Raw genomic sequence first — 27,247 nt, 5'->3', positions numbered from 1 at the left:
ATTCCCATTGTGCATATGTTACACATTTTACAGTTATCCCACAATTCTTGGATATGTTAGTTTTTTGGGTTTTTTTTTTCTGTCTTTGTTCCCTTTGCTTTTCAGCTTTGAAGTTTTCTCTTGAGATAACCTCAAGCTCAGGGATTCCTCCTCGTCCATGCTCAGTCTACTAATAAGCCCATCAAAGACATTTTCTGCATTTCTATTACAATGTTTTTGATCTCTAGCACTCCCTTTTGATTCTTTCTTAGGATTTTCATCCTTTTGCTTATATTGCCCATCTGTTCTTGCATGCTATTTTATCCATTAGAGCCTTTTGCATATTAATCATATTTGATTTCAGTTTCCAGTCTGATAATTCCATGCCATGTCTGGTTTTGGTATTTGTTCTGTCTTTTCAAATTGTGTTTTTTGCCTTTTGATATGCCTTGTAGTTTTTTCTTGATTGCCAGACACAATGTGCCAGGTAAAAGAAACAGTTGTAAATATGCCTTTTTTTTTTTTTTTTAAGATTTATTTATTTATTTTAGGTGGGGAGAGGGAGGGAGAGTGTGAGTGGGGATAGGGGCAGGGGGAGAGAGAATCTTAAGCAGACTCCCCGCTGAATGTGAAGCCTGATTCGGGCTTGATCCCACAACCCTGAGATTACGACCCAAGCCAAAAATCAAGAGTCAGACGCCCAACCAACTGAGCTACCCAGGCACCCCTAAATATGCCTTTAGTAATGTGGTGGTAAGGGTCAGGGGAGGGGATGTGTTCTATAGTCCTACTATTAGGTCTCATGTCTTTTTTCTTTTTTAAAAAATTTAACTTATTTAAGTAATCTCTGTACTCAATGTGGGGCTCGAACTCACAACCCTGAGATCAAGAGTTGTACCCTCTTCTGACTGAACCAGCCAGGCAACCCTAGATCTCATGTCTTTAATGAACCTGTGCTCTGGACTATGAACTTCAAAGTGTTTCTTAGTGTTTCCCCCCCGTACACACACACCCCCGATTAGGTGGGACAGGATGGTTAGAGTGGGCTGGGGTTAAATATTTCTCTTCCCCCTGGACAGTCAGGCTCTGATAATATCCCAGTAGATTAGGCTGTGGTTAACTAGTTTCTCCTGAGAGCAGGCCTTTGTCAGAAGGATAGAGTGCTCTGGTGTATTTCAAAATGGTTCCTTTTGCGCTCCTCCTGCTGGAAGCATGAAGGGATTTTTCTCTGATGTTTTATGTGAGAACCTGGTCAGATTCCTGGAGGTCAAACTCACAAAAGTCTGGGAGCACCTATAAGACTGGGCACCACTGGAGTTTTTAACTCCCAGACTTGTCTGCATTGAACAATTTATTTAGTACTGTTGAGGTTTTCTTGCCCTGGAACTGGTTCTTGTGAGAAGTACTGGTTCTTCTGCTTCTGAGTCTGTGCTCTGGTAAGTTATGTCTTCCTGCATTTGCCTCTCTGTCTCTTCAGGGTTGGTGGCCCTGTGTCCTTCCCTCTTTGATCAAAACAAAAAGAGTTGTTGATTTTTCAGTCTGTTCAGCTTTTTTACTTGTTGTTAGAACAGAGTGATGACTTCCAAACCTCTTACATGTATAACTGGAAACTGGAAGTCCTGAAATACAGATTTTTTACTTTCTCTTTTAATCATTTTCTTATTGAGGAAAAATTGGCCTGTAACATTATATAGGTTTCAGGGGTACAACATTGTAATTCAATATCTACATGCACTATGAAGTGATCAACACTAAGAGTCTAGTTATTGGTTTAACTTTTAATTTAACAGTTTTTTTTAAATCATGTTCATGGCCTAACTTTATTTCTTTCTCTTGTGCATAAAGCCTTGTACTGACTAATACCAAATAGAATGGAAAGGAGAACAGTTTTATCTTTGTTGTCATTGATTTAAACAGTATCAGGCTACAGAACCCAATGTGACTCCCCTAACCACCCATCATTTCTGTAGCATCCCACTCTATTAAAAACACAATTATATGACTTCATTTGTATTTTCTTATTTTTCTCTCTCATTCTCAGGACCCGACTTTGCCCAGTCCCAAGCCAGCCAAAATTCAGACCAAAAAACCCAAGGCAAGAGGTAAGCAAGCCAGCTGGGAACAGGTATATGCAGCCATTAAGGCAGAGCAGAAGCAGACAGTGGGAGGGGTCTGCAGGTCACCGGATCTTACTGGCTGTCTCAGCTCTAAACTCTGCAAAAATGGTCAAGATTCCTACTAGTGTCACCAGGGAAGCTGTAACCTCCTCGCTTCTCTGTTCTGATTATAAAATCTTAAGTTAAAGGTGGAATGAATGTCTTAAATTCTTAGCCAAGAAGGATGACTTCCTGGAGGAGGCAGGCTATGAGGAAAAACATAATAAGAAGAAGGTCCAAAAAAAAAAAAAAAAAAAAAAGAAGAAGGTCCAGAACGAAAAAAGGCGGGGGGGGGGGGGGGCGGGGGGTAGAGAGAGAGAGGGAGGAAGAGAGAAACAAAGAGAAATATTTGGGAAAAAGGAGGGAACTGAGAGAACTCACTACATTGAGAATGAGCAGAGGATGCAGGGCAGAGACTAACTGTGGGGAGTCCATGGACCCTTGCCAAACTGTCATTTAGAGAGAAATAAACAAATGTCCTTCATGGTTGGGGGGTGGGGGTGATGCGGGCCTAACAGATGGACAAGATGTGACCCTGCAAAAGAAGACAATGAAGAGAGCTCTGGGAAATGAATCTGCAGCCCCTCCTGTACCCATAATAGGAAGGAAAGAAGGGCATGGGAAATCGGAACCTGACCAGCCAGGTAAGGCTCAGGGCCTGGGCAAAACTATGGGAAATGAGGTTCAAGTCTGTGTCTCCCCTCCCTGGATCATTTCTTAACTTTATAGCTTCTCATTACTTTTAAAAAGAATAAAAATTAGGGGCATCTAGGTGGCTCAGAGGTTAAGCGTCTGCCTTCGGCTCAGGTCATGATCTCCAGGTCCTGGGATTGAGCCCCACGTTGGGTTGCCAGCTCAGTGCGGAGTCTGCTTCTCCCTCACCCTCTGCCTCTCCCCCTGCTTGTGCTCTCTCTGTCAGTCTCTCTCTCTCTCGAATGAATGAATGAATAAATAAAATCTTTAAAAAAAGGGGCGCCTGGGTGGCTCAGTCGTTAAGCGTCTGCCTTCGGCTCAGGTCATGATCCCAGGGTCCTGGGATCGAGCCCCGCATCGGGCTCCCTGCTCCGCGGGAAGCCTGCTTCTCCCTCTCCCACTCCCCCTGCTTGTGTTCCCTCTCTCGCTGTGTCTCTCTCTGTCAAATAAATAAATATTAAAAAAAAAAAATCTTAAAAAAAAAAAAGAACAAAAATTAGGTATTTCAGATTGCAGAGTGTAGCACAAAATGGTTATTGATGTCATTTGATCCAAGGACAGGAGAATGGTGAGGAGTGGGGGAAACTGATGTTTATCGAGTATTGCTGTGAGCTGGCTAGATAGATACTCCTTGCTGGTTCCCTTTAATTCTTTCAATATCTCTATGACTAGACAGTTGCCATTTTAGAGATAAGGGGATTAAAGCCCAAAGGGTTTAAAATTTGCTCAAGACCCAGGACTAGCATATGGCTAGATCCGTGGCTTAAATCCAGGTCTTTCTAACTCCAAAGCCCATTTTCTTTCTATTGAGAAAAGTCATCTTTCCCAGAGATTTTTTTGGAAATAGGAATTTAAGAGTTTGACTTGTAAAAGGGAAGGCCAAATGGCCTAATAGGACTCTCAGTTTCATCACTTTTTCATCCAGGCCCTAAGAAAAAATTTAAAGCTCCTCAAAGCAAAGCCTCAGGAACCAGCTTGTCTGAGGACAAAGAAGCTAGTATGGTGCCCAAGGGCCTGACCCCACCAGCTCATCGCGGGGTCTGTCCCGTGGGAGGGAAAGAAGGCTGGAAGTGTCCTCCAGAGGCTGGAAGTGTCCCCCCTGACGATGACGCCTCCAGTGACCTGGACCTGGAGCAACTTCTGGAAGATGTTGGAAGAGAGCCGGAGCAGCTGGAGGGGCCGCGGTGTGGAGATGACCCTGGGGAGTTCACCTTGGCGTTCTTCGAGGAATAGCTGTGTGCACCTGCCTCCCTGCTGCTCTCTCACCCCCTTCCCTGCCAGCAGCAGGAGAGCCCCTCAGAGGGTCCCTGAGAGGCTGCTAAGGGGGGGGCTTGTTCATCGGCTACAGGTCACCTGGCTGAAGTCCCAGCTGTGCAGTTTCTGTGTTAATAAAACAGGTTATGGCTTTCCGCAGTTGGTCTCTAACCACATGCTTCCCTTCGGCTTCCCTCCCTCCCCTCCGCTCCGCTCCCTGTGGCACGTCCCTGTTTCCATGGGAGGCCGGCACAGTATAGAGATCTGGGAAGGCGGGGACACCCGAGTCCTGGGAGAAGGCTGTCAAGGAGGGCAGGTCTGGGTTCAGACCCCGGCTCAGCCACTTACTAGGTGCGTGGCCTGGAGAAAAGCGCTAACCATTGTGGTCTCTTCACGCCTCAGGTGAGTGCGTCCAGTCCCGGCTCAGCTTGTTGGAGATGCTTAATGTGGTGGTGCACTTGACACATGCTCGTTCTGATCAGAGGGGAAGGAGAATGGGTAGAGGAGGGGCAGACCCTGGGTTCTGGGCTGGCTACCAGCGTTCCGGGTTTACTGTTCCCCGCCCTAAGGCAGTCACCGAACTCCAGGACTGGGGGAGGGATCTCGGGTGTGAGCTCTTTATTATAGTTCATTTTTGGCGAGAAGGAAAAGACAGAAGTGGAAGGTGCCATCAGTTTTCTCCTTAGATGCCTTGGGGCAAATTCTAGGTACTTTTATTCTTGTGGGCAAGGGCTGGGAAGGCGGAGAGGGAGTTGGAGCAGATGGCTCTGTTTTTCTGCGGTCCTTGGTGGACTTCCACACCTGCTGACTTCTGAGTCTTCTGTGTCTGGCCGGGGTTATTATCAGAAGCTGTGACCCGCTGGGCAGCTTAGTCTGAGGAGGTCGTCCTTCAGTCCCACTCATCAGGCCTTTATGAGAGAATATAGGGTCTCCTCCTGGGGGCTCTCCTTGGGAGGGATGCAGGGAGATGCTGATGGTGATGAGGAGCTGGAGAGAGTGAGGGAGGCGTAGAGGATGCCGCTGTTGTCCTGGGCTTCATTCTGGCGAGAAGGAAGGAGAAGGGGGTGAGACAGTGGAAGGGGAGCTGTCCCCACCTGAGAGCAGTAATCCGGCACCTGAGGGCTCCACCAATGCTGCGAGCAGTCCCTCTACTCCCTCCACCCCCCCTTCTCCAAACTTCTCTTTAATTCCTTCAGGCCCTACTCCGAGGTACTCACCTTGGGCTCCAGCTTGGGCTCCAGCTGGGGCTCTGTTTGTTGTCCTAGAAAAAAATCAAGGTGTGCTGGGGTCAGGTGGCATGCCGGCCAGGGTAGAGAAATGGGCAGGGGCCTCCAGCAGTGAGGTCATCTGCTGCATCAGGACCAGGGTCAGGCAGGAGGGATGGGTGGGGCATGTGTGTGAGCAGGGAGTGTGTGGGGAAGGATAGGCCAAGGTGGAGAGTGGGGGAGTGATGGCCATAAGAACTTACTTTTAATCCCAATGTTCTCATATTTCTCCTCTGTGTTTTGGAAGGATCCCCTGTATAGGAAGGAGAGGGCGGAAAGTGGGTTAGAGGCTGAGCAGAAGAGAGTTCAAACCTGTGTGGGGCTGGTTCTCTGTGTGGGGGCTCTGCGACCCCCTGACACTCTGAAGTGAGCTCTCATTTGAGGCTCTCTGGAGGCCTCCTGGAAGATCGAGAGGCAGTGTGCAGTGTAGCCAGTAGAGGTCCCAAGGGCCCATTGAAGGCGGATTGTCCTGGAGAAGCAGCTTTGTTGGAAGAGCCTTGGGAAGGGTGAAGTCTTGTCTGCCCTGCGCTGTTGGTACAAACTGGAGAATGAACACCAGCTCCACCCATCTCAGGTCTTCTGGAGGGTGCCCAGGCTGGAAGGGAGAGAGGGGAGGGAAGGGGCTGGAGAGAAGGAAAGAAGTTGGAAAGATGGGCTGGAGGGAAGGAGAGGTGGGAGAGTGGAGAGGAAGAGGGCTCCAGCGGGAGGGAGGGAGGCGAGGCTAGGAGCTGAGGAGGGAAGTGGCTCTGACAAAAGAGACACCCACTGGGAAAGGACCAGGAGAGCGGAGTGATAGGTGCCCTGTGCTCTTCCCATAAGGAACTTCCTGTTTCCCAAGCAGGACGAGCACTCACCTGGCTACAGTTCTGGCTTTAGTCTGCAGGCCTGTAGGGGAACAGCATATGTCAGGGTGCCATCCATAGAGGGCGCCTCTCCTCCCTGCCTTCCTGCTCTGTGTGCTCTGGGACCAGCCCCCAGAGAGACCAGGGCAGTGGAGCAGCTCTGCTGAACATACCTGGGACTCCTGAGGCTGCCCAACCCTGTCCTGTGGTTGTCCTCAACACCAAATCAGGAGAGCTGCTCTTACCTGCACCTTCTCTCTCCCTCCCTCCCTTCCTCCCTCCCACTTTCTCTCAACTTTTCCCTTTGTTTCCTTCCCCCTTCCTTGAATTCCCTAAGCATCCCTCAACCTTGCTCCTTCTACTGCTGAGGCCCTGCCACCCATTCCTCTCCTTCCACCCTTGTCTCAGACTCATTGCTTCCTCCTGCCCTGAAACACTGGCTTTTTGTGCTTTCCTAAGTGGTGGTTGTCTCTCTCCTGCCTTGTGAACCTCATGGCGGTGACCTGGGTCTGAACTGCAGCCTGTTCCCCTCCACCCTCTGCCACTGAAACCCACCAGTCCGCCCACCACCCTCTTCCCTCCTTGTCCTCCTGAGTTTCTCTGCGGCATCTCCCAAGGATTGGCCCGTGCTTCACAGACATCCCCTCCATCACCCAACACCCCATCCTAGGAGGTCCCGTCATCCACGGAGACAACCCTCTGAACACACGGGACTCCTATGTACCCCAGACTCCAGGGCCTTCTACTTCACCATACCCTGGACTTTTTTTTTTTTAAATCTCTGGGACTGAGAACTCTGAAATATTAAATGCCAGCATCATTTTTATGCTACAACTTTCTTTCCTTCCAGCTTTCTCTTACCATCATCCTGCTTGCTATACCTGTGTGTTAACCCCATGAACTCTCGTGCCTTAATAATCCACTTTTTTTTTTTTTTTTTTAAAGATTTTATTTATTTATTTGAGAGAGAGAGAATGAGAGACAGAGAGCATGAGAGGGAGGAGGGTCAGAGGGAGAAGCAGACTCCCTGCCGAGCAGGGAGCCCGATGCGGGACTCGATCCCGGGACTCCAGGATCATGACCTGAGCCGAAGGCAGTTGCTTAACCAACTGAGCCACCCAGGCGCCCCAATAATCCACTTTCTTTCGGGCTGTCCAAGCTCCCCGCTGATCCTCTACTCTCCACTCCCCTCTCACGAGCTCCTTGAACTCTCCTGTTCCCCTGTCCTTATGCCACACTTAGCTGACACATCTTTAATTCTGGCTGTGGCCTATGGTGGGGGTGCTATTTGCTTACCCAATATCCATTCATTTCTTCTTACTCAGTTACAGAACCTTGATTTTATTTGGGGCGGCAGTGTCCTCCCCTCCTGATAGATGTGGGACATATGACTACATCCTCACCAATACGATTCAAGGGGAAGTTGTGGTCTTTTTGTCCTTTCTTCCTTCCTCCTGTTTCCTGCCTGGATTCAGAAATAATGGCTGGAGTCTGAGCAGCCATCTTGGATCATGAGGCAACCTTCAGGGTAGAAGCCAGTAGCCAGGACAGTGAGCAGGAAGATGGAAGCCTGAGTGCCTGAGGACAGTGGCCTCTGCCATCCGCCTCCTCATCCTTTTATACGAGGGGAAACAAGAAACTCTTATGTAAACCCTGTTACTTTTGGTCTCTGGTGCCAGCAGAGGAACATAACTTCTAACCAACAAGTTCTAGAAGTTTCTAAACCTACATGGTTGAATACTGCGAGGGGAAACATGATCATGGGCAGCGAAGCTGTTACAGAGCTCTGGCTTCTCATCTGGGTGGAATCCTGAAATACCATCTTCCATTCCCTCAGTGACTATCACAGCTCTTCATCTCTGACCCTCATCCTCACTCTAGAGACAACCGCTGTGATTTTTCCTCTGCAGAATTAAAAACAATTTGTATATCGTTGAGTTTATCAATATTTTTATTCATGGCTTTAGGTTTTATGTCATACTAGGGAGGCCATCTCCACTCCATGGATATAAGATGGTCTCACAAGCTTTCCTCTAGTACTAGGGTTATTTTCCCTCTCATTTAACTCTTTGATTGATCTCTGTGGAATTTATTTTGGTGCAAATTATAGATCACATTATTTTCTCAGATGGCTGCTCAATTGTTCCAGCACCATGTGTTGAATGACTCCTCTTTCCCCATTGATTAGAAATGCTACTTATTAACCTACTAAATTCCTGAATGTATTTTGATCTGTTTCATCCTGCCTATATTTGGGCTTTTCTCTTTTCATATACTGGTTCATCTGTGTTTCAGTATGACAGCATGGAATCATTTTAATTATTACAACTTAATACTTGCAGGTGCTAATGCTCATGTGGTCCTTATTCCGTGCCAGGATCTATTCTCAATGCGTTACATTTAATTGTCATGACAACCCCCAGGGTAAGTATTATTACTCTTCTCATTTTACTGATGAGTGAGTTGAGGCACAGAGGAATAGTATCATTGCACCAGAGTTTACTCAGCCAGGATTTGACTGCAGGCAGTCCAGACTCTGTGCTCTTCATCTCTGTGCTTTAATGTCTGATGGGGCTAATCTCCTCTCACTGAAAATTTTCTTCAGAGGAATTTCAAATCAATATTGGAGCGTGTTGGGGTGTAAATAATGAATGCCTCTAGCCCTGTCCTCTTGAGCTATAAGTGCATACATCCACATTTCTGATGAACATCTCTACTCAGATGCCACACAGGCATCTCTAACATATCCCAAACTAGAGAACCATCGTTCTCCCCCAAACATGGTCTTTGACCTTCTGTGTTCTCTAATTTACTTGGTGGTTCACCATGGATTCATTCACCCAAGTTCTTCCACTCCCTCGCCTCTACACCAGTCCAATCACCAAGTCATACTGTTTTTCCCTCTTAAACTGTTCCAGGATCAGGCTCTCTCCCTCCATCCACCACCAGCACATTAGATTGGCCCCTCATAGCCCACTTCTGGCCCTTCCCACAGACTGATGTATCTGTAATGCAGAGCTGAGGTTGCCTCTGGGATCAGAAGCTCTTGGGTGTCATTTACAAGCTTCTCTTCTCCCACCTCCAGCCTCCCCAACAGCACTGAGCTACTTAGAGTTCCTGCACTGATTTCCTGCACCTGCATGGACAGTGACCTCCTCACCACCCTCACCATTTGCCTGGCTAATTCTCTTATATTCTTTGAAAATTTTTGCAGGGTAACTTCCTATGGGAAGTCCTCCCTGATTCCCCTCCTTTCTTCCAACCTACCACAGCTCTTTCAAATGAGGCAGTCACTCCGTCTCCCCTCCCTCCACCACTGAGTTCCTTGAAAGCAGGACCTATGCTTTATTTACATTTGCAATCTCCAATTACAAGCCAGACCCTGGAAAATAGGCCCTCAACCAAAGCTTGCTGAGCTGAGCCAACTTCCTGTCCCTTCTGTTCTTGCCTTACTCTTCCCAGGGCTGACCCTCCAGTCCCCATGAACTAAAAGGTGAGGATTGATGAGAAATGATTAAGTCAAAAGACAAAAACTAGAAAATGATCAAATTTGTGGAGAGGGATTGGTCTGGAGCAGTGGTTCTCAAACTTGATCACACACAGACGCCACTTGATGAGACCTTTAAAAATGCAGATTCCCAAGCCCAGACTTCAAGCCCAGCAGGGATCTGCATTTTTTAACCAGTACCTGGGGTCATTCTGATGCTGGTGGTTCTGAGAAACACAGTTGGGAAGCTTGGTGGGGGGCGTGGCCCAGAACCACTTACCTTTTCTTTTCTTCCACCTGAGGTAGAGTATCAGTCCCAAAATTGCAATTATGAGCACAGCACCAGCCAGTGCCACCCCAACTGCAGCTCCCCCACTCAGGGGTGAAGACGCTGAGCTCCCAGGGCCTTCCAAGACACTGAGGCCAGTGGTGGTGGGGGCAGTGGTGGTGGGGCCCTCGGTGGTCCTCTTGGCAGCTGAGAAGACATGAGAATTTAGCAGATTCTCCCCTGGAGGACTGGAGGTTTCTGGATGAAACTTGTCACCTTGTTCCCTAGTTTGGGGAATATTGGGGGTGGGGAGCAACTCTCTGAAGCTCTCAAACAGGGAGGGGGTAATGAATCCACATCACCCAGCTTAAATGCTGACTCTACCTCCCATCAGTGGTGTGACCTCAGAACCTCATTTCATGGCCGACAAATAGGGATCACTAAATCACAGGAAGAAAAAACATTTTTTCATTGTGGTAAAATATAGGTAACATAAAATTTACTGTTTTAACCATATTTAAGTATATAATTCAGTGGCATTAAGTACATTCACAGTGTTGTGCAACCATCACCACTATCCTTCTCCAGAACTTTTTCATTTTCTCAAACCGAAACTCTGTCCCCATTAAACACTCACTACACACCCCCTTCCCCAGCCCCAGACACCCACTGTTCTGTTCTCTGTCTATGAATTTGACTGCTCTAGGGACTTCTGGTAAGTGGAACCAAACAGTATTTGTCCATTCTGGATTGTTTTAATAAGTGACAAAACATCTGTAAAGCACCTAGTATATATTAGAAATATGTTTTTAAGATTAAATTAATATATATTGAACTTTACTTCCTACAAAAAGATTGTACCTTTGTAGATGTTTAATGCACTGTTTAAAAACTGACAGAATGCTAAGCCACAGGAAAAAATTCAACTCCAATAAAATCTTCAGGTTAGTGTGGACGAAATTTTCTGTCAACCCTCATAAGAAAGGAATAATAAAACCATCTTTTAATTGAGATAAAAATTTTAAAGTCTTAAACAAATGTATATAACATGCTATTTAGAAAAATAAAAACCAGAGGAATACATATTAAAAAAAAAAACCTCCTAGAATGTGACTAAAGCCACACTCTAAGCCAAATTCATAGTATTAAGTGCTTTTATTATTTAAAACAAGAAGAAATTTGAAAAATGAACAGAATAGTCGATTCCTTAGAAAAAGTATCAAAACCTGAAAGAAGGCAGCCCTATGAAAACCTAGAGGAAAAAAGTAATGAAACCTATGTAGGAATAAATTTATTATGAATCAGGACAACAGAAATAAATGCAGGAAGTGGTTATTTAGGGGAAAACCAAACAAAAAAACAAGAAACAAACAAGAAAATAGACAAGACTCTTGCAAACCTAACAAGAGTCTGCTGAAATCATTTGTGAGTATATGCTCAATTATAGGTTGATAAATTTTAAAAACTGAATTAGATGATTTTCTGAAATAAAAATTTTTGAAAATAGAGTTAAGTAGTACACTTTCAGTGATAGGTAAACAAAGAAGTAAGAACTTTAGGGATGCCTGACTGGCTCAATCAAAAGACATGAGACTCTGGGTTTGGGGGTCATGAGTTTGAGCCCCACATCCGGGGTAGATTTTACTAAAAAAAAATAAACTTGAAAAAAAATAGTGAGAACTCTATTAAAGAACTACCTATCATAATTAGGATTCCAAGCTCAGGAGGTTTTATGGGTAAATTCTTATGAAAATTTAAGGAACAAATAATTCCCAAATAGATTCTAGAACACAGAGAGAGATGGAAAACAATGCAATTCTAATTCATTTCATAAAATTAATGTAACCCTGACGCTACTTTCCATTCATAATTTTTTTTTTTTAAGTGCAGGTTAAAATGATAAAGGCCTGTGTTTCTTATAGATCTGAGTGGAGGAAAATACCCAGGACTGGCACATTGGGAGCGTAGGTTGACACAACCTTTGGGAATGCATTTGCAAAATGTAACATACCCAGGCATGCCCTTTGACCCAATGATTTCAGTGCTAGAAATTTATCCTGTGGAAATGCTGAACAAGTGTTCAAAGGCCTGTGTTTAGGGGTGTTCTTTGCAGCTTTGTTTGTGATGTGGTAGCAGCTTAGAAGACTGAGGGGCACCTGGGTGGCTCAGATGGTTAAGCATCTGTCTTCGGCTCAGGTCATGATCCCAGGGTCCTGGGATCGAGCCCCACATCGGGCTCTGTGCTCAGCAGGGAGCCTGCTTCTCCCTCTCCCTCTGCCTGCCTGTCTGCCTACTTGTGATCTCTCTCTCTCTCTGTCAAATAAATAAATAAAATCTTTAAAAAAAAAAAAACCAAAAACCCAGAAGACTGAGTAAGTAGATGGTGATACATTGCTGCGGCGGGACACCCTGCAGCCTTTTTTTAAAAAAGGCAGAGCTGTATATGTACTGAAATGGAAAGATACTTTGTGGTCGGGGGAAATGTAAACAAGTTGTAGAGCAGAATAGTACATGGTTTGATTCTATTTGTGTTATGTATCTGTATCTATTATCTGTAAGAGAGAACATTTTGCAGAAAGGAGTAGTGGCTGGGGAGATAAAGTGCAGAGAAAAAAAAAATAGTCTTCATTTGACTCCCTTATGTATTGTTTGACCTTTTTTTTTTTTAATGATGTGCAAGTATTACCAGTACCTTTATTATTTTCAAAATTTAACATTTATCAAACTTGTGTAGGCACATAATTTATTTTTAAAAAAAGATTTATTTATTTATTTGAGAGAGAGAGTACGGGGTGGGGGGGCAGAGGAAGAGGGAGAAAGAGAATCCCAAGCTGACTCCCCGCTGAGTGTGGAGCAGGACATGGGCTCAATCTCAGGATCCTGAGATCAGGGCCTGAGCCAAAACCAAGAGTCAGTTGCTTAACCAACTGTACCACCCAGGCGCCCCAACAGGCACATAATTTAAAGAGTCCACAAATTCCATACAGTTTATAAAAACCGTAGCCCCTGCATAAGCCCACCTTTAGCTATTTCTTCTGACATTAACCTTGTATTTCTAAATCACATCAATATATAGCTATTGCTTGACTTGTCTCACGTCGTGTTTAATTACTTCCTACCATTGAAATCGAGGATTTAGATCTCTCACACCCCCATTTTCTCCATTTTACTCGACAGTCCAGCATTTGATGTTCTTTTCACGACATGGGTTCTTCACTTGGCTTCTGGAACACCATTCTCTTTGTTCTTTTCCTGCGTCCCTAGCAGCTCCTTCTATCTTCTTGTTGATTCCTCCTTTTCCTAACCTGTAACAGTCATGGGACCTCCTTAGTTCAGTCTAGGACCCCCTCTCTATCTACACTCACTTCCCAGATAATTTATCTGGGATAATTTATTAATCCCATGGCATTAATTATCAGCAACATGCCAATCCTGCCCAAATTTACATATCCAGCTACCTCTCTCCCCACTCTTCCAAGTCCTGTATCTCACTGCCTACTCACACCTCCATTTGTTTGTCTTATAATGTCTCAAATTTCAGATGTCAAGAACAGAACTCTTGATTTCCTCCCAAGCCTGTTCCTCCCCCATGTCCCCCTCTCTGTAAATAGCAACACCATCCTTCAAGATGCTCAGGCCAAAAGCCTTAGAGTCACCCTTGCTTCTTCTCTTTCTTATCCCCACATCCCATCATCTGCAAATCCTGTCTGCTTAGTCTTCAAAATATAAGCAGCATCTCCCCTGCCCTTGTTGTCATCCTATTCAACACATATCACCTCTCACTGGTATCCCTGCTGGTGACCTTGCTCATCTTTACAGTCTGATTCTCCATACAACATCTGGAGGGACGCTTGTACAATGCACATCAGAGCACAGCAGGAAACCCTCACTAGACTCATTGTGCTGAGTGAAAGTTCTTTCCCTGGCTTTCAGAGCCACACAGGACCTGCCCCCACTGCCTGTTCTGATCTCACCTCCTGCCACCATCAGCTTCTTCATCTGCTTCAGCTGTACTTGTCCCACCTCATGGCCTCTGCCCTTGCTGATCCCTCTTGACTGGAACATTCTTCTCCAGACCTCTCCCTCACTTCCTACAGATCTGTGCCTAGGCTGGTTTTCTCTGATGGCTTCTCTTAGATCCACTCCCCAACTCTTCTCCACCTGCTTTGTGCCTTTCGAGGCTGGTTTTAGTGGACTCCATCCATGGGCTCTCTCACACACTGGTTCCTATTCAGTGGCCAGTAGGAGTCACCATCAGGAGATAGAGGGAGAGGGGCGCCTGGGTGGCTCAGTCGGTTAAACGTCTGCCTTTGGCTCAGGTCATGACCCTGGGGCCCTGAGATCGAGCCTCACATCGGGCTCCCTGCTCAGTGGGCAGTCTGTTTCTCCCTCTCCCTCTGCCCCTCCCCGTGCCACCCCCCAGCCCCCACTCGTGCTCTCAATCTCACTCTCTCAAATAAATAAATAAAATCTTAAAAAAAAGAGAGAGAGAGGGAGAGAGGAGGGTAGGTCATGGCATAGCCCTTGGCCCCTCTCCACCGGGTCTTGTATTAATCTGGTTCTCAGAGACATAGAACCAATGGGGTATAGAAAGAGATGTAGAGTTTTGAGGAATTGGTTCATGTGACTATGATAGCTGAGAAGCCGTAGTTTGCTGTCTGCAAACAGGAGGCCCAGAAAAGCTGGGGTTTTAGTTCCAGGTCAGACCTATAGGTCTGAGAACCAAGGGGACCATTTATGTAAGTCCCAGTGTGATCCTAAAGTCCCAAGAACCAGAAGCTCCAAAGTCTGAGGGCAGGAGAAGCAGAGGTCCCTGCCCATCCTCTATTTTTTTGTTCTTTTCAGGCCCTCAAGGATTTGCATGATGCCCACCCACTGCTAAACTCTTCTGGAAATAGCGTCACAGACATATCCAGAAAGAATGTCTTACCATCTGTGGGCATCCCTTAGCCCATTCAAGTTGACACGTAAAACTAACCATCCCAGACATGTTGACTCTATCTCCCCAGAGGCTACAGCTCCTCTCTGGTCCCAGTACCTTCTCTCTACCCTGCTCCTCAGTCATGGGGATGGTTGCAGGTATCTCCCATCCCTGACTGGTTTCCCTATCCTGCGCTCTACTCAAAACTCTCCTCAGTCCCCCTGTTGCAGTGGCTGCTTCCTCCTGGCTCTGACTAATATCTCTGGGGCCTTTCTGTTCCAGCTGAATAGAGTAGCACCCCTAGCAACCTTTATCCCCCAGATCCTGCTCCATTTCCCTCCTTTTCTCTTTTCACCACCATTCAACACACAGAATTAATTTGTTGGCTTTCTCTCCCGTCTTCTTTCCACATTTATGTGCAAGTGGCATTGTTGCGAGCATGTTTTGCTTTTTTCTTTCTTTCCTGCTGTTTCCCCAGTGTCCGTATTAGCACCTGACACATAGTAGGTATTCAATCAATATTTGTTGAATGAATGAATGAATGAATGAATGAATGAATGAATTTTCTCTTAGAATTTCAAGGCATTCAACCATTGTCTTCCAGCTTCCTCTGTTACTATGGAGACCGCCAAAGCCATTGTGATTCCCGTTTCCTGTGGCCTGTTTTTTCCCCCTTGGAAATTTTTTGGATCATGTTTTTGTCCCTGACGTTTTGAAATTTCATGTTGCTGTTTCCCAAGGTAGGTCTTTTTATTTTTACCCGTTTCTCTGGGCTTCTTTGTTCTGGAAAATTTCTGGAGTTATTTGGTCAGTGTTTTCTTCCCATGGCCTTCTCTCTTCTCTGTTTCTGGAACTCCCATTATTCAGAGGCTGGAGCTCTTGGACCAATCCTCATTTTTTTTCTATATTACTTTCCTATGGCTGCTGTAAGAAATGACCACAAACTGGGTGACTTTAAACAACAGAAGTTTAGTCTCTCACAGTCCTAGAGGCCAGAGGTCGGAGAGCAAGGTGTTACTAGGGCCTCGCACCCTTGGGAGGCTCTGGGCGAGACTCTGTACCATGCTTCCTCCAGCTTCTAGAGGCTGCACCACTGAGTCTCTGCTCTGTGGCCACACTGCCGTCTCTTCCGTGACAAGTCTCCCTCTGCCTTCCTCTTAGAAGGAGGCTTGTGTTTGCATTTAGGGCCCTCCCAGAGAATCTCAGATAACCTCCTCACCTCAGAAGTCCTAACTGACTCACATCTGTTACCATGTACGGTAACAGTCCCAGGTTCTGGGGGCTGGGATGTGGACACGTCTTTGTGGGGGCTGCTATCCAACCCGCTACAGTTTCCAGATCCGTGACTCTTTGTCGGCTTTCTGAGACATTTCCGTCAAGTTGATCTCTCAATCCTTTTACCAGGTTTTCCATTTTTGCCATTATAGCTTAAATTCCCAAAAGCTCCTTGTTTGTTTGGAAAGCTCCTTCTGTTGCTCCATGCTTGCGGTCTTAACTTTCTGAAGATGGTAGTTATCTGAATTTTATTCTCCTTCCATTGTTTTGGTGTCTTCCAGGTACTTCCCTTCGCTCCCCATCTCCCCATTTGTTTTGCTGTGTGTTTCATGGGGGAAGGATTCCTTAAGTATTCAATGTAATCATAGTTTTAAAATGGCGTGTCTAGCCTCAGGCATCCCAGGCACAGCAGAAGTGAGGGGTCAATCATCAGGGCTGGAGGATTCCGTGTGAGGCCGAGACCCCATGTCCTTGGCCCCTTGGCGGCCAGTGTGCAGAAAGCCATGCTGATTGGAAGCTATGTGTGTGGTCTGGGAGAAAGTGCTTGTCAGCTAGTGGGCTGTAGGATCTATTAGGATTTCTAGATCCTTTTGGGCCCATCAGAGAGATTTTCCAGAGAAGAATCTCCTGATTTCTTGCCCTTGGTGGGGTGGAGGATTACCAGCTGGGTTACTGGAGTCCTGAGAGGCATCTAAGGGGGGAGGGGGGCGCAAGACATTTAGGGTCTCATCAGTTCACCAAATCTCCAGTTTTAAGGACTGAACCCTTGCCCCCAGTATGCCTGGGGTACTGTCCCGAGGGTCCCTCTGGTCCATCCTTTCTGGAAAGCAAATCTCCAGTCTCTGCTGGGTGGGGAGGGGGCAAAGAGGTTTCCCTCCTTCTTAAATAGATTCTCACCTAGTCCTCCAGCTTTCTGACCCCCTTTCACTCCCACTGTCGGGGGGTCTGCGGTCGCCCTTTTGCAGTTTAAAAATCGCCTTTCTTCTGGGTCTCCCCACTGCCAGTTTAGGGCTAAGCTCCCCTGGTCTCCTAGGCCAGGTACATTAGTCTATGTTAATTTCCAGCTTCCCAAATATTGTTTCTGACCACAGGACTCACATCTTTTTGTCCGTGTAGATTTTGTCTTAAAAATTCCCTTTCCTGGGGGCGCCTGGGTGGCTCAGTCGTTAAGCGTCTGCCTTCGGCTCAGGTCATGATCCCGGGGTCCTGGGATCGAGCCCCACATCGGGCTCCCTGCTCCGCGGGAGGCCTGCCTCTCTCCCTCTCCCACTCACCCTGCTTGTGTTCCCTCTCTCACTGTGTCTCTCTCTGTCAAATAAATAAATAAAATCTTAAAAAAAAAAAAAAAAATTCCCTTTCCTGTCATTTTAGTAGGATTTGGTAGAGAAAGGAGGTAAACGTGCATATAACCCACCATTTGGCCAGTATTTATGCAATATTTTCTAGAGAAAATAGAAAACGGACATTCAAAAAATAATGTTGCATATTAGTATAAAAATAAAAGATTTAGAGGAAAGCATCTCATGAGATACTTACATGGTCTTTAGAAGAACACTCCCCCAAGGTTACTGAGGTATATATAAAATAGGGGCCATTCCTGGGTGGGAAGATTGGATTTACACTGATTTCTGTTTCTGTCAATTGCCTTATAGGATTAGTGCAATTCTGATTTTAAAAATACCTGTTGGTGTTTTCTTCAGAACTTGGCAAACTTATTCTAACATTTATGTGAAATAATATGCCAAAAGAATAATAAGGTTTTTGAGGAAATAACGTGGTTCTGATGGACATAGTCTTATCAGCCACTGAAACATGACAAGTTACAAACCCTAGAATAGTGTGGTAGCGACAAGATAAAAGACAGAACAAGGAAATGGAGTTGACAGACCAGAAATGGGTGCTATCCTACAAAAAGGCCAGGCCTATGAGTCAATGAAGAAGAGAAAAAAAGATTCCATAAATGCAGTTGGGACGATTGATTTGTTTCTTGGTGTAAAGATCAAATTAGTTCTTTACCTCAAACCATATACCAAAAGAAGTCCTCACTACATTAATGAGTTTTACTGTTAAAAGAAAGCAGACAAAAATCAGGAGAAATTAAAATATTTTCAGCTCCTAGTGCAATACAGGATTTTGGGCTAAGAAATAAAAGAGGAATTTACAAAGGAGAATATAGTGAGGAAACATCTGTATGTAAAAAACATTATTAAGCCAACCACAAACTTAGTTCTATTAGCAGCAAACATTCCTTTAGGGTGATGTTTTTGCATGGTGGTACTTATCTTGGGTAAAAACATTTCTTTTTATTACTTTCCTGTATTTTAAAAAAATATATGAGCATGAATATCCAATTAATTGCATTAATTGAAAAAATTAACTTATTGATGAAACTCATAGCAAATGTGACTGAAACTGAGAAATGAGAAAAGTCAGGAGGATTAAGGAAGGAGGAAGAGGGGTCTGAGGAGAGCCAAAATCTCCCCAAAAAGGCCATTTAAGGGAAGATGGAAGAGGTGCCCGAAATATAAATCCAAGGCTGTCTTGCCTAATTCAGGTTGTGAGCCACTGTCTATTTGCTCTAAAACCAGCACGGTGGTCCTACGGGGCAGTGGTTACCAAGGGTGGGGACACAGAGAGTGTGCTTCCCACCAGGAACAGTGATGCATTGCTCAGAATTGGCAGCGCAAGTGATTGTAAAAAGGAAACCTACGATTTTTAGTTTTTAAGGAATTGTCTACAGACAATACACCCTCCAGTCCCTGCTCCTCAGAGAGACGCTCTCCCCACACTGCTCTGGGGACAAACCTAGGGTCAAGTTCCCACGGCCTGCTGAGTAACATGGGAAGATCTATTAATGCAACACATCCCATTATTGGGTGAACAATAGGTCAAGACAACGATATGATCAGGTCAGCTGGTGAGGCTGAGCAACTACTGGTTAAGAGTGGAGGCTCTGGGCTTAAACTGAGTTCAAGTCCTGCCTGCACCAGACTGTGGCTTTGGGCAGGTCAGTGTTTAGGATCTTGGAGCCTCAGGGTCCCGATATATCTCTAACAGGAAGACGACAGCAGTACTTACTGTTACTGTGGGGTCGTGGGGAAGGTTAACTAGGGCGATGCATACCAAGTTGTTCAACCCTACGCAGTGCACAGTAAGCGGGAGCTGCCATATTTCTGCTGCAGACGTGCCTCTCAAGGGCCAGCATGGAGCAGTGAGATCGGAGTGGACAGTGGGGACAGTACAGGCAGACGTGGGGACTAGGGATGGGGGGGCAAGGAGGGTAAAGAGGACAGAGGCGGGGAAGAGGGAGATGGGAAAGGAGAGGAGGGCTGGGGCTGGGGCTGGGGCGGGGAGCATTGTGGGCCGGGTTCCGAGGAGCAGAGCAGGAGAGGAAGTGGGGGTTTTGGGAAAACAGGTAATGGGGTGTTGCCAGGGGACCGGGGCTCTCGGTCATCATTGGGTACCTGCTGTGTGTGCTGGGCTGAGCCCATGGCTGTGGGGAGACGCAAGACTCGGGGCTGGCTGGGGCTGCACACATAGACACATGACAAAGGGAAGGCAGCCCACATCCTGAAGAAGTCAAATCCACCTGGACAGCATGGGGGGAGGGCAGGGAGGCAGGGCTGGAGCCCCAGCTTGGGGCAAGAAGGGAGGATAACTGGGAAGCCCAGGAGGTGCTGAGGCCGGGGCCTGGGGGGGCCTGGATCCGGAGGGGGCAGTGAGGGGGATGGTCAAGGAGGGCAACCCAGGCCTGGGGAGATGGAGGAGAAAGAGTAAAGTTGGCAGAGGCCTAGGGAGGGGGTGAGTATGGGGAGAGGAGTCTGAGAGAAGGGGCGAGCAGGAAGATTGGGGCCTGGGCCAGGCCTGGGGGACAAGGGCACCGTGGTCTTTAAGAGCCTCAGCAGGGTGGGCGTGGTGGCTGCCGGGGCAGCTGGACTCACCGTGGGTGACGGTGAGTATGGTCCCCTGGAGGGACTGCCACACCTTTGTGCCGTCTCTTAGTGTTTCCACTTGGACCCGGCAAAAGTATATATGCTCATCCTCCTTCCGCAGGTTCGATATCTGCAGGGAGCCAAACTTCTGACCCTTTGGCAAGTTCAGGCAGATGCGGTTCTTGTACTCCTCATGGATGAAAGGCCCAGTACTGTTGTAGATGACCTCCCCATGGAAGTGTTTCCGTCTCAAGGCTACACTCACTCTGGGATCGTTGGCTAACTGCCAGCAGTAATAGAAGGAGAAATTGATATGGACGGAGCCACCCATGGGGGCTGAGAGGTTATTTGGTTGCTCGATCCCATAGTCAGGATATAAATCACATTCGTCTGAGCTACCTGCAGGACGGGGGAGAGGAGAGACTTTGAAGCCACGGGGAGAGATGAAGAAGATAACCCCAGACCTTCTGACACCCTCACCACGGGCAGTAGTGTGACAGATGGTAGGACCGGCTCTCTGGCCTGGGTGTGCCCCTCGCCAGACTTGGGGTAGGGAGGAGGGTGAAGGGTTGGGGCTGACTAGCACTATGGGACCAGCCCGTCGCTTGCTAGGGCTGGGAGGCCTGGCCAGCTACCCCGGCAGACCCCTTCTCCAGCTGCCCAGCCTCAGCCCTTCCTGGGGACTCGTTGGGCCTCGGGGCAGAGCCAGGGTGTCCCGGACACTCACCAGCCTGCAGACATGTCGGCAACAGCAGCAGAGACAGCAGCAGGGACAGACCCATTGCCTCACTCTCTTCCCAGGGGAGGAGAAGACAAGCAGCTCTGTCAAGGCCAGGGGAGGCCCTAGGGGGTGCCTCCTTGGGGAGTCAAGAGGCACCTGGAGAGCGTGGATCAGGCCCCTTCAGAGGAGCAAGGGAGGGTGAGAGCCTTCCCCAAACTCACCAGCACCCAGAGTAACCAGCACTTCCTTTATCAATCTGGTTTCTTCTTTTCCTATATTGCAAAAGTGCTTCCTTGTGGTCAGAGCTCAGAGAGCCACGACAGAGGCCCCCAGCCTCTATCTTCATGCTGAGGGCCATGGTTCTGACCTTGGCCATGTGTGGCCTCTCCTTTCTGCCTGGACTCCTGACCACTGCCAGCACCTCTACCTCCTTAGGAGTCAGTGTTTGTCTCTCTAGCTCTCCTTTTCATTGGCTCTCTGAGTGTCTCCTGGCCTCTGTCTGTCCTTCCAGGTGAAGGGGTGGCAGCAGGACCAGCTCCAGCTCTTGCAGCAAGAAGGCAGGCAGCCATGAGTCTCTGCCCAGCTACAGCCCCCTAGAGAGGAGGAGGAGGGATCCACTGGTGGTCAGATGCCCTCGACCTCCAGCCCCAGCACCAGGGACTCCTAGCTTGCTCTTGGTCCTTCTCCCTCCTGGCAGGAGCTCCCCTTCAGCAGCCCCCAGCAGTCCTGTGCAGGACCCAGGCCTTCCAGGCCCCTTCCCCGCCCTGATCAGCTCCTTTTGTGGGGTCTCACACCCTCCCTGGGGTTAAGAGGTGAGGGTGGGCCTTCTGAAGGCCACGCCTTGACCCCCAAGATGCAAGACTGGATCTGCAGGTCCTTCTGTCCCCCACTCTAGATGAGGAGACCAAGGCTCAGAGAAGCCCTACCCCAGGTCGAATGACTCTCAAGTGATAGGTCTAAGACTCAAACTCCAGCCTTACTGAGTCCACAGAGCATTCTGTTCCTTCTGGATGCTTCCGCCTGGTTGCACCACACAACCTCAGGGCCTCAGCTCCCAAGAGCAGAGTTCTGGGGGGTGACTCCCAGGAGGCTCTATTTTTATAATGCTCCTTAGATGATTCCCTCCCCAGCTGTGAGAGCCTTGGCTAATCCAGACCTTCCTTGACCAGGGGGGATATAAGGCCCGGAGCAGTAGTGTCACCCTGGTGACAGTCCCTGGACCATCTCCAATGGAGGGCACTGCCAGCCTGTGACTGGTAGTGGGTGGGGGTGAGAGAGTGGGGCTGGGACTTTTGGTGACTCCCTGGGCAGGTTGTAGGAGGCTGGGCTCCCTCCCGCCCCCGGATGAGGTTGGCATTGGCTTACTGAGTAGATGGTGAGGGTGGGAGAGCATGATTTCATCACAGGAAGTAGCCTTGTCTTCTGGAGGTGGCAGCAGGCAGACTGACTTCCTTTCTCTTTTTCTGTTTCTTCCTCAAACCCCATAGTTTTCTTCCACGCCTCTCTCCGGGCCAGCCAGGCAGCCCCTGCCCTTTCCCTGTGTCTGTGTTTCTTACACTTCCTCCCAGGCTCGAGAAGAGAAGTTCTGCATTTTCATGGGATCCCCTTATCCGAGCCAGGCCCCAACATCCATTGCCTCATTTTCAGCTTTACAACATTGTGTGGTGGACGTATTTTCACCAACAGGAAACTGAAGCGCTGTCCAGAAACTGAGCTTTAGTGTCATGGACTCCTCTGGGCTGTGGAAGGTGCTTGGGCGAATGGTAACTGCTGGAAAGGTGGACAGAAGACAGGACAAGGGACCAGCTGCCTTTTTGATAGCTCCTCTAGAGGGTAGCCTGCCCTGTCTGAGGGGTGACACCTGAGTTCCACTCTCACCTTGTCTCACTAGCTGTGGGACCTGGCTGGACAGTCTCCTCTTTGCCAGGCCACCCAAGGAGGGGGCTGGACCCCACTAGGGGGTGTCCCAGCCCATTCCGTTGGGCAGCATGGCATGTTTACTAAATACGCATGTTTACTAGATTAACTTTGGCAGCGTACCTGCTGTCCAGGTGCTTCAGGCTCCACTGCTCCCACATATGGTCTCCCTAGATGCAAACTGCACATTTCATGTCCTGTTCAGGCCTCTGGACCCAGCTGGATCTCCATGATGCCTGGAATTGTGAGGTGTGATTTTTCTGCTCACAGATGGTGTATATTCTCTGGGTTTGCTCATCCTCACTTCTCCCAACAGCAATGAGAGGGCCCACTGATCAGCCTTGAGCTGTGGCTCTCACAGAGGGGGCTTCTGGTGGGAGAAGGGTCTGGAGTTTCATGATTCATAGATGGGCAGAGCCTAAATGCAGCTCTTTAGCCCAGAGGGTGGCCATGGGGGAGGGGTCAGAAGTGCTTGCTCAGGAGCAGACAGAATGAGGGCTATGAGCTGTGGACCACATTTTGTGAATACCGCCTTAGATCTTCTCCCAAGTTCTCCTAAGTTTCTGTTCTCCCTTCCTCATTGGCCACATCCATCACTACCTTTCCCCCTCCACGGTACCTCACCTTGCTCCTGCTTTCCCCCCAAGACCAGGAGTAAGGCAGAGATATCTGCTCTCACCACCTCCATTTATTATGATGGCGGTTCTAGCCCATGCAATAAGGCAAGACAAAGAAATAAAAGTGTTCTATGTTTTCTTAGATTCTGTATTTATGTATTTGGCATTCATTTATCACAGGGCAATTGTATTAACTATTTTTTTTTTTTAATTTTCTGCATTCTTGATGCTCAGGCACTTGTGGCCTGGCTGACTGGGGAGAGATGGCCCCTCCCAAGGCTAGCCTATTCTTAGATAGAGCAAAGGGCATTCCTAGGAGCATGCCTTTCCTATGCAAACTAACCAATCCAGGGCCCATACTCTAAACCACCTCCTTTATCTAACTCTCACCTACCACGCCAGTATTTCCTCTGCCCTGAGTCAACCCTGTGCCAGGTGCCAGACAACGACAGACAGTTGTAACCTGTAACCCAAAGCCCACCGGAATTAATCAAACTAGCCAATCCTAAGCTGTTTCCCTTTCCTTGCTTGTCTTGCCAGGGAAAAACACACTAAAGGTGTGGTCTGTGCCTTCCCCTTGGTCTTGCCTCTTCCTCCTCTATTGCTTCCCCAGGTGGCCGGCCCTCTACGGCACGGCATTTTCCTTCTCTGCAGGAAACGTAAGTTAAAAAACCTTCCTTCAGTGTCATTACCCTCTCTGTGTCATCACTCAGTCACCTGTATACATTAAAACGCTGTGAGAATAAGAATTGAGCCAAAAGGCATCCAGATTGGAAAGAAAGAAGGAAAAACCCTTCGTTTACAGATGACTTGATTGTTTACATAGAAGATCCAATGGAATCGACAAAAAAAGCTACTAGAGCTGTACCTGATTTAAGCATGGTCACAGGATACAAGAGCAATACATGAAAATCAATTGTTTTTCTATATACTAATGACAAAAAATGGAAGTCAAATGAAAACGGTACCACTTACAATAGCTTCAAAATATGAAATACTTAGAAATAAATACAACAGATGTGCAAGATCTGAACACGAAAACTATAAAACATTACTGAGAGAAATTAAAGATTAATGAATGGAGATTTCATACGTATGTATGAATAGTGTTCAATACTGCTCAGATGTCAATTCTCCCCAAATTAACATGTAGATATAACACAATCTCAACCAAATCCCAGTAGGCTATTTTGTAGAAATTGGCAAGCCAATTCTAAAATGCCTGTAGAAATTCAAAGCACTTAGAATGGCTAAAAACTTGAAATTGAAGAACAGAGTTGGAGGATTTACACTACCTGCCTTTAAGACTTACTATAAAGCTACTGTAATCAAGATGTATTGGTGTCAAGACAGATAAATAGATCAATGGAACAGAACGGAGTATAGAAAGAGACTCACAATTACGTGGTCAATTTATTTCTAACAAAGACGCAAAGGCAGTTCAGTGGAGAAATCACAGTCTTTTGAACAACTGGAAATTTAGATTAAAAAAATGAACTTGAATTCATATTTTGCACTACCTACAAAAATTAACTCAAAATGAATCATCAGCCTAAATGTAAGTCCTAAAAGTAATTAAGTCAAGAAAAAAAAAACAACAAAAAAACAGGGCGCCTGGGTAGCTCAGTCGTTCAGCATCTGCCTTCAGCTCAAGTCATGATTCCGGGGTCCTGGGATCGAGCCCTGCATCAGGCTCCTTGCTCAGCGGGAAGCCTGCTTCTCCCTCTCACACTCCCCTTGCTTTGTTCCCTCTCTCGTTGTGTCTCTCTCTGTCAAATAAACAAATAAAACCTTAGAAGAAAAAAACAGGAGAAAATCTTTGAGACTTTGGGTTAGGCACAGATTTCTTAGATTCAACACCAAAAGCATTAAAGAAAATATTGACAAATTGGAGCCCCTCAAAATGAAATCTGTTCTTCAAAAGATACCATCAAGAAAATGAAAAGAGAAGCTACAGACTGGGAGACAATATTGGCAAATCACGTAACTGACAAAGGATTTGTATCCCAAATATAAAAGGAACCCTCAAAATTTGTGAAAAAAAATCCCAATTGAAAATACGAGCTAAAGATTTGAAGAGATACTTTGTCAAAGAAAGACATACAGTTCACAACCACATGAAAAGATGTGTAAGAGCATTAGTCATTAGGGAAATGTAAATGAAAACCACAGTGAGATCACATTGTGTATCTGTTAAACGGCACAAATTGAAAGACCAGCCATTCTGACTGTTGGCGAGGAAGTGAAGCCACTGGAAATGTCCTACTCTGCTGGTGGGAATGTACAGAGGGGCATTCATGTGCGCCATTCCTTAAAAAGTTAAACACGTATCTACTACAGGCATACACACACGTACCTCATATCACAGTGTGGACCAGCTGCAAGTGGGAACTTGTGAAAAGGAAAAGTCTCAGCCCCACTCCAAGCTGTTGAAGTTTGAGAACCACTGCCCTGGGGCAAGGACACGGACTTGGAGGACCTGCCTTGTCTGCTACCTTTCCTTTTCAGGGCAATCCTGTGAGAAAAAGGAATTTTATTCCCACCCAACAAAGGAAGAAACGAAGGCTCAGAGGGATCACCTCACTCACTCCAGTTCCCTCCACCAGGCAGGTCTAGGGTCTGGACAATGCTCAGGTCTGTGTGCCTTGTGAGCTTGGTGCTTTCCCAAATGATTGTCCTTCTTCCCAGCTCCCCCAGAAGCCTAACTTCCCCCACCTTCTCTCTCCTCCCCTTTCCTATGAAGGCCATTTGTCACTGCTGCTTTCATCCGGCCACTGGTCAATCTGGGGAAAGAAAGGCAGCAGGGACGAGAGTGTGAGGAGGGGCAGGCCATGGAGGTATGGGAAGATGAGAAGGGGTCTCTGAGAACAGAGAAGGAGGAGAAATCAGGGTTCAGATCTTGGTCTCTTTTCTTCCCCATGTCTGCTTGCGGGCCGCGGCTGACATCAGCACTCTGTTTACTTCCTCTTGTTTTCCATTGGAGGAGGGAGGACGGGCCCAGAGAGGGTTTGTCCTGCCCTGGTTGGGGGCAGGCACGCAGTGAGCCCTCCAGAAATGAGAGCCCAGCTGGGAAGGGAAGGCTCCCCCATGTGAAACAAGTAGAAGGAGGCCCCAAAGTTAATGTTGGAACAGGTGGGGATGACACCTCCCACTTCCTGGGTGCTGGGTGTTTTGCTGATTTGCTTCTTCTTGATGCTTTGACATCTGGGGCCTCACTGAGCAGGGAGCGACTGCCCCTTGCAGTGTTCCTCCTGGAGATAGGAAAGACTTGCCCAGGAGCACGCCTTTCTTTTTATTTTATTTTATTTTATTTATTTTTTAAGATTTTATTTATTTAAGAGAGAGGGAGATAGTGAGTGAGAGCATGAGCGGGGAGAGGGAGAAGCAGGCCCCCCACCAAAAAGGGAGCCCGATGGGGGGCTCAATCTCAGGACCCTGGGATCATGACCTGAGCTGAAGGCAGATGCCCGACTGACTGAGCCACCCAGGTGCCCCAGGAGCATGCCTTCCATATGCACACCAACCAGTCCAGAGCCCACACTCCAAACCACCTCCTCTATCTGATGCTCCAGGAGGGCAATATTCCTCTACCCCATTCCCCCCAGGGCAGCCCCTCATCCTCAGAACCTGCTGAAATTATTCCCATTGGTCAGTCCTAAGCCTGCTTATTCTGCTTTGCCTTGTCTTTTCCACAGACACTATGATAAAGTCTCCAGCCCCTGTTTTCCCTTCGCTTCCTCAGCCTCCTGACCAACCTTGGTGCCTCCCAACATGGCCCCGCTCAGAATTCTGTGCCTCCTCTTTCTAGAGGTCTGTGAGGATAAATTCGTATTTCATGACAGTCATTTCTGCATCTTTGTGTCTTACCATACCCGATGCAAACAAATCCAAATACAATTTTATTTTATTTTTAATTTTTT

At 47.3% G+C, this 27,247-nt stretch overlaps 2 protein-coding genes across 5 annotated transcripts in view; one reads left to right on the top strand and one right to left on the bottom strand.

Moving 5' to 3' along the window:
* ZCWPW1 (zinc finger CW-type and PWWP domain containing 1) overlaps positions 1–4,241 on the top strand; it is a 31,794-nt gene extending 27,553 nt beyond the window's left edge. For all 3 annotated transcript variants that reach the window (XM_078074390.1, XM_078074391.1, XM_078074392.1), the window contains 3 exons: positions 2,021–2,081; positions 2,654–2,779; positions 3,754–4,241. In XM_078074390.1, coding sequence (XP_077930516.1) covers positions 2,021–2,081; positions 2,654–2,779; positions 3,754–4,061 — 495 coding nt within the window. In that variant the 3' untranslated portion in view covers positions 4,062–4,241. The remainder of the gene's footprint in view (positions 1–2,020; positions 2,082–2,653; positions 2,780–3,753) is intronic.
* A 511-nt stretch (positions 4,242–4,752) lies between these two features.
* On the bottom strand, positions 4,753–21,259 carry PILRA (paired immunoglobin like type 2 receptor alpha). Of its 2 annotated transcripts, XM_036073318.2 has the most exons (7): positions 20,800–21,258; positions 20,082–20,471; positions 9,957–10,151; positions 6,202–6,232; positions 5,551–5,600; positions 5,300–5,343; positions 4,753–5,122 (listed from the first exon to the last, which is right to left on the bottom strand). In XM_036073318.2, the coding sequence occupies exons 1-7, from the start codon at positions 20,852–20,854 to the stop codon at positions 4,985–4,987; spliced, it is 903 nt and encodes a 300-aa protein (XP_035929211.1). In that variant the 5' UTR covers positions 20,855–21,258; the 3' UTR covers positions 4,753–4,984. The 2 variants fall into 2 exon arrangements, with proteins under 2 accessions (XP_035929211.1, XP_077930521.1); XM_078074395.1 differs by lacking the exon at positions 6,202–6,232 and having other exon boundaries at positions 20,800–21,259.
* Positions 21,260–27,247: the final 5,988 nt, after the last annotated feature.

The sequence above is a fragment of the Halichoerus grypus genome, chromosome 6 (assembly GCF_964656455.1).
Source record: "Halichoerus grypus chromosome 6, mHalGry1.hap1.1, whole genome shotgun sequence".
In the NCBI taxonomy this organism is placed as follows: domain Eukaryota; kingdom Metazoa; phylum Chordata; class Mammalia; order Carnivora; family Phocidae; genus Halichoerus; species Halichoerus grypus.
Note: the sequence above shows the minus strand (reverse complement) of the source record. Positions and strands in the feature narration are given on the sequence as shown.

What these genes read in the sequence shown, in the direction of transcription:
- PILRA (XM_036073318.2), bottom strand. Translation starts at nt 20,854, where the DNA reads ATGGGTCTGTCCCTGCTGCTGTCTCTGCTGCTGTTGCCGACATGTCTG. An exon ending in GCCGACATGTCTGCAGGCTG is followed by an intron (nt 20,472 to 20,799) that starts GTGAGTGTCCGG and finishes CCCGTCCTGCAG; the next exon opens with GTAGCTCAGACGAATGTGAT. An exon ending in AAAGCCAGAACTGTAGCCAG is followed by an intron (nt 5,601 to 6,201) that starts GTGAGTGCTCGT and finishes CTTCCTATACAG; the next exon opens with GGGATCCTTCCAAAACACAG.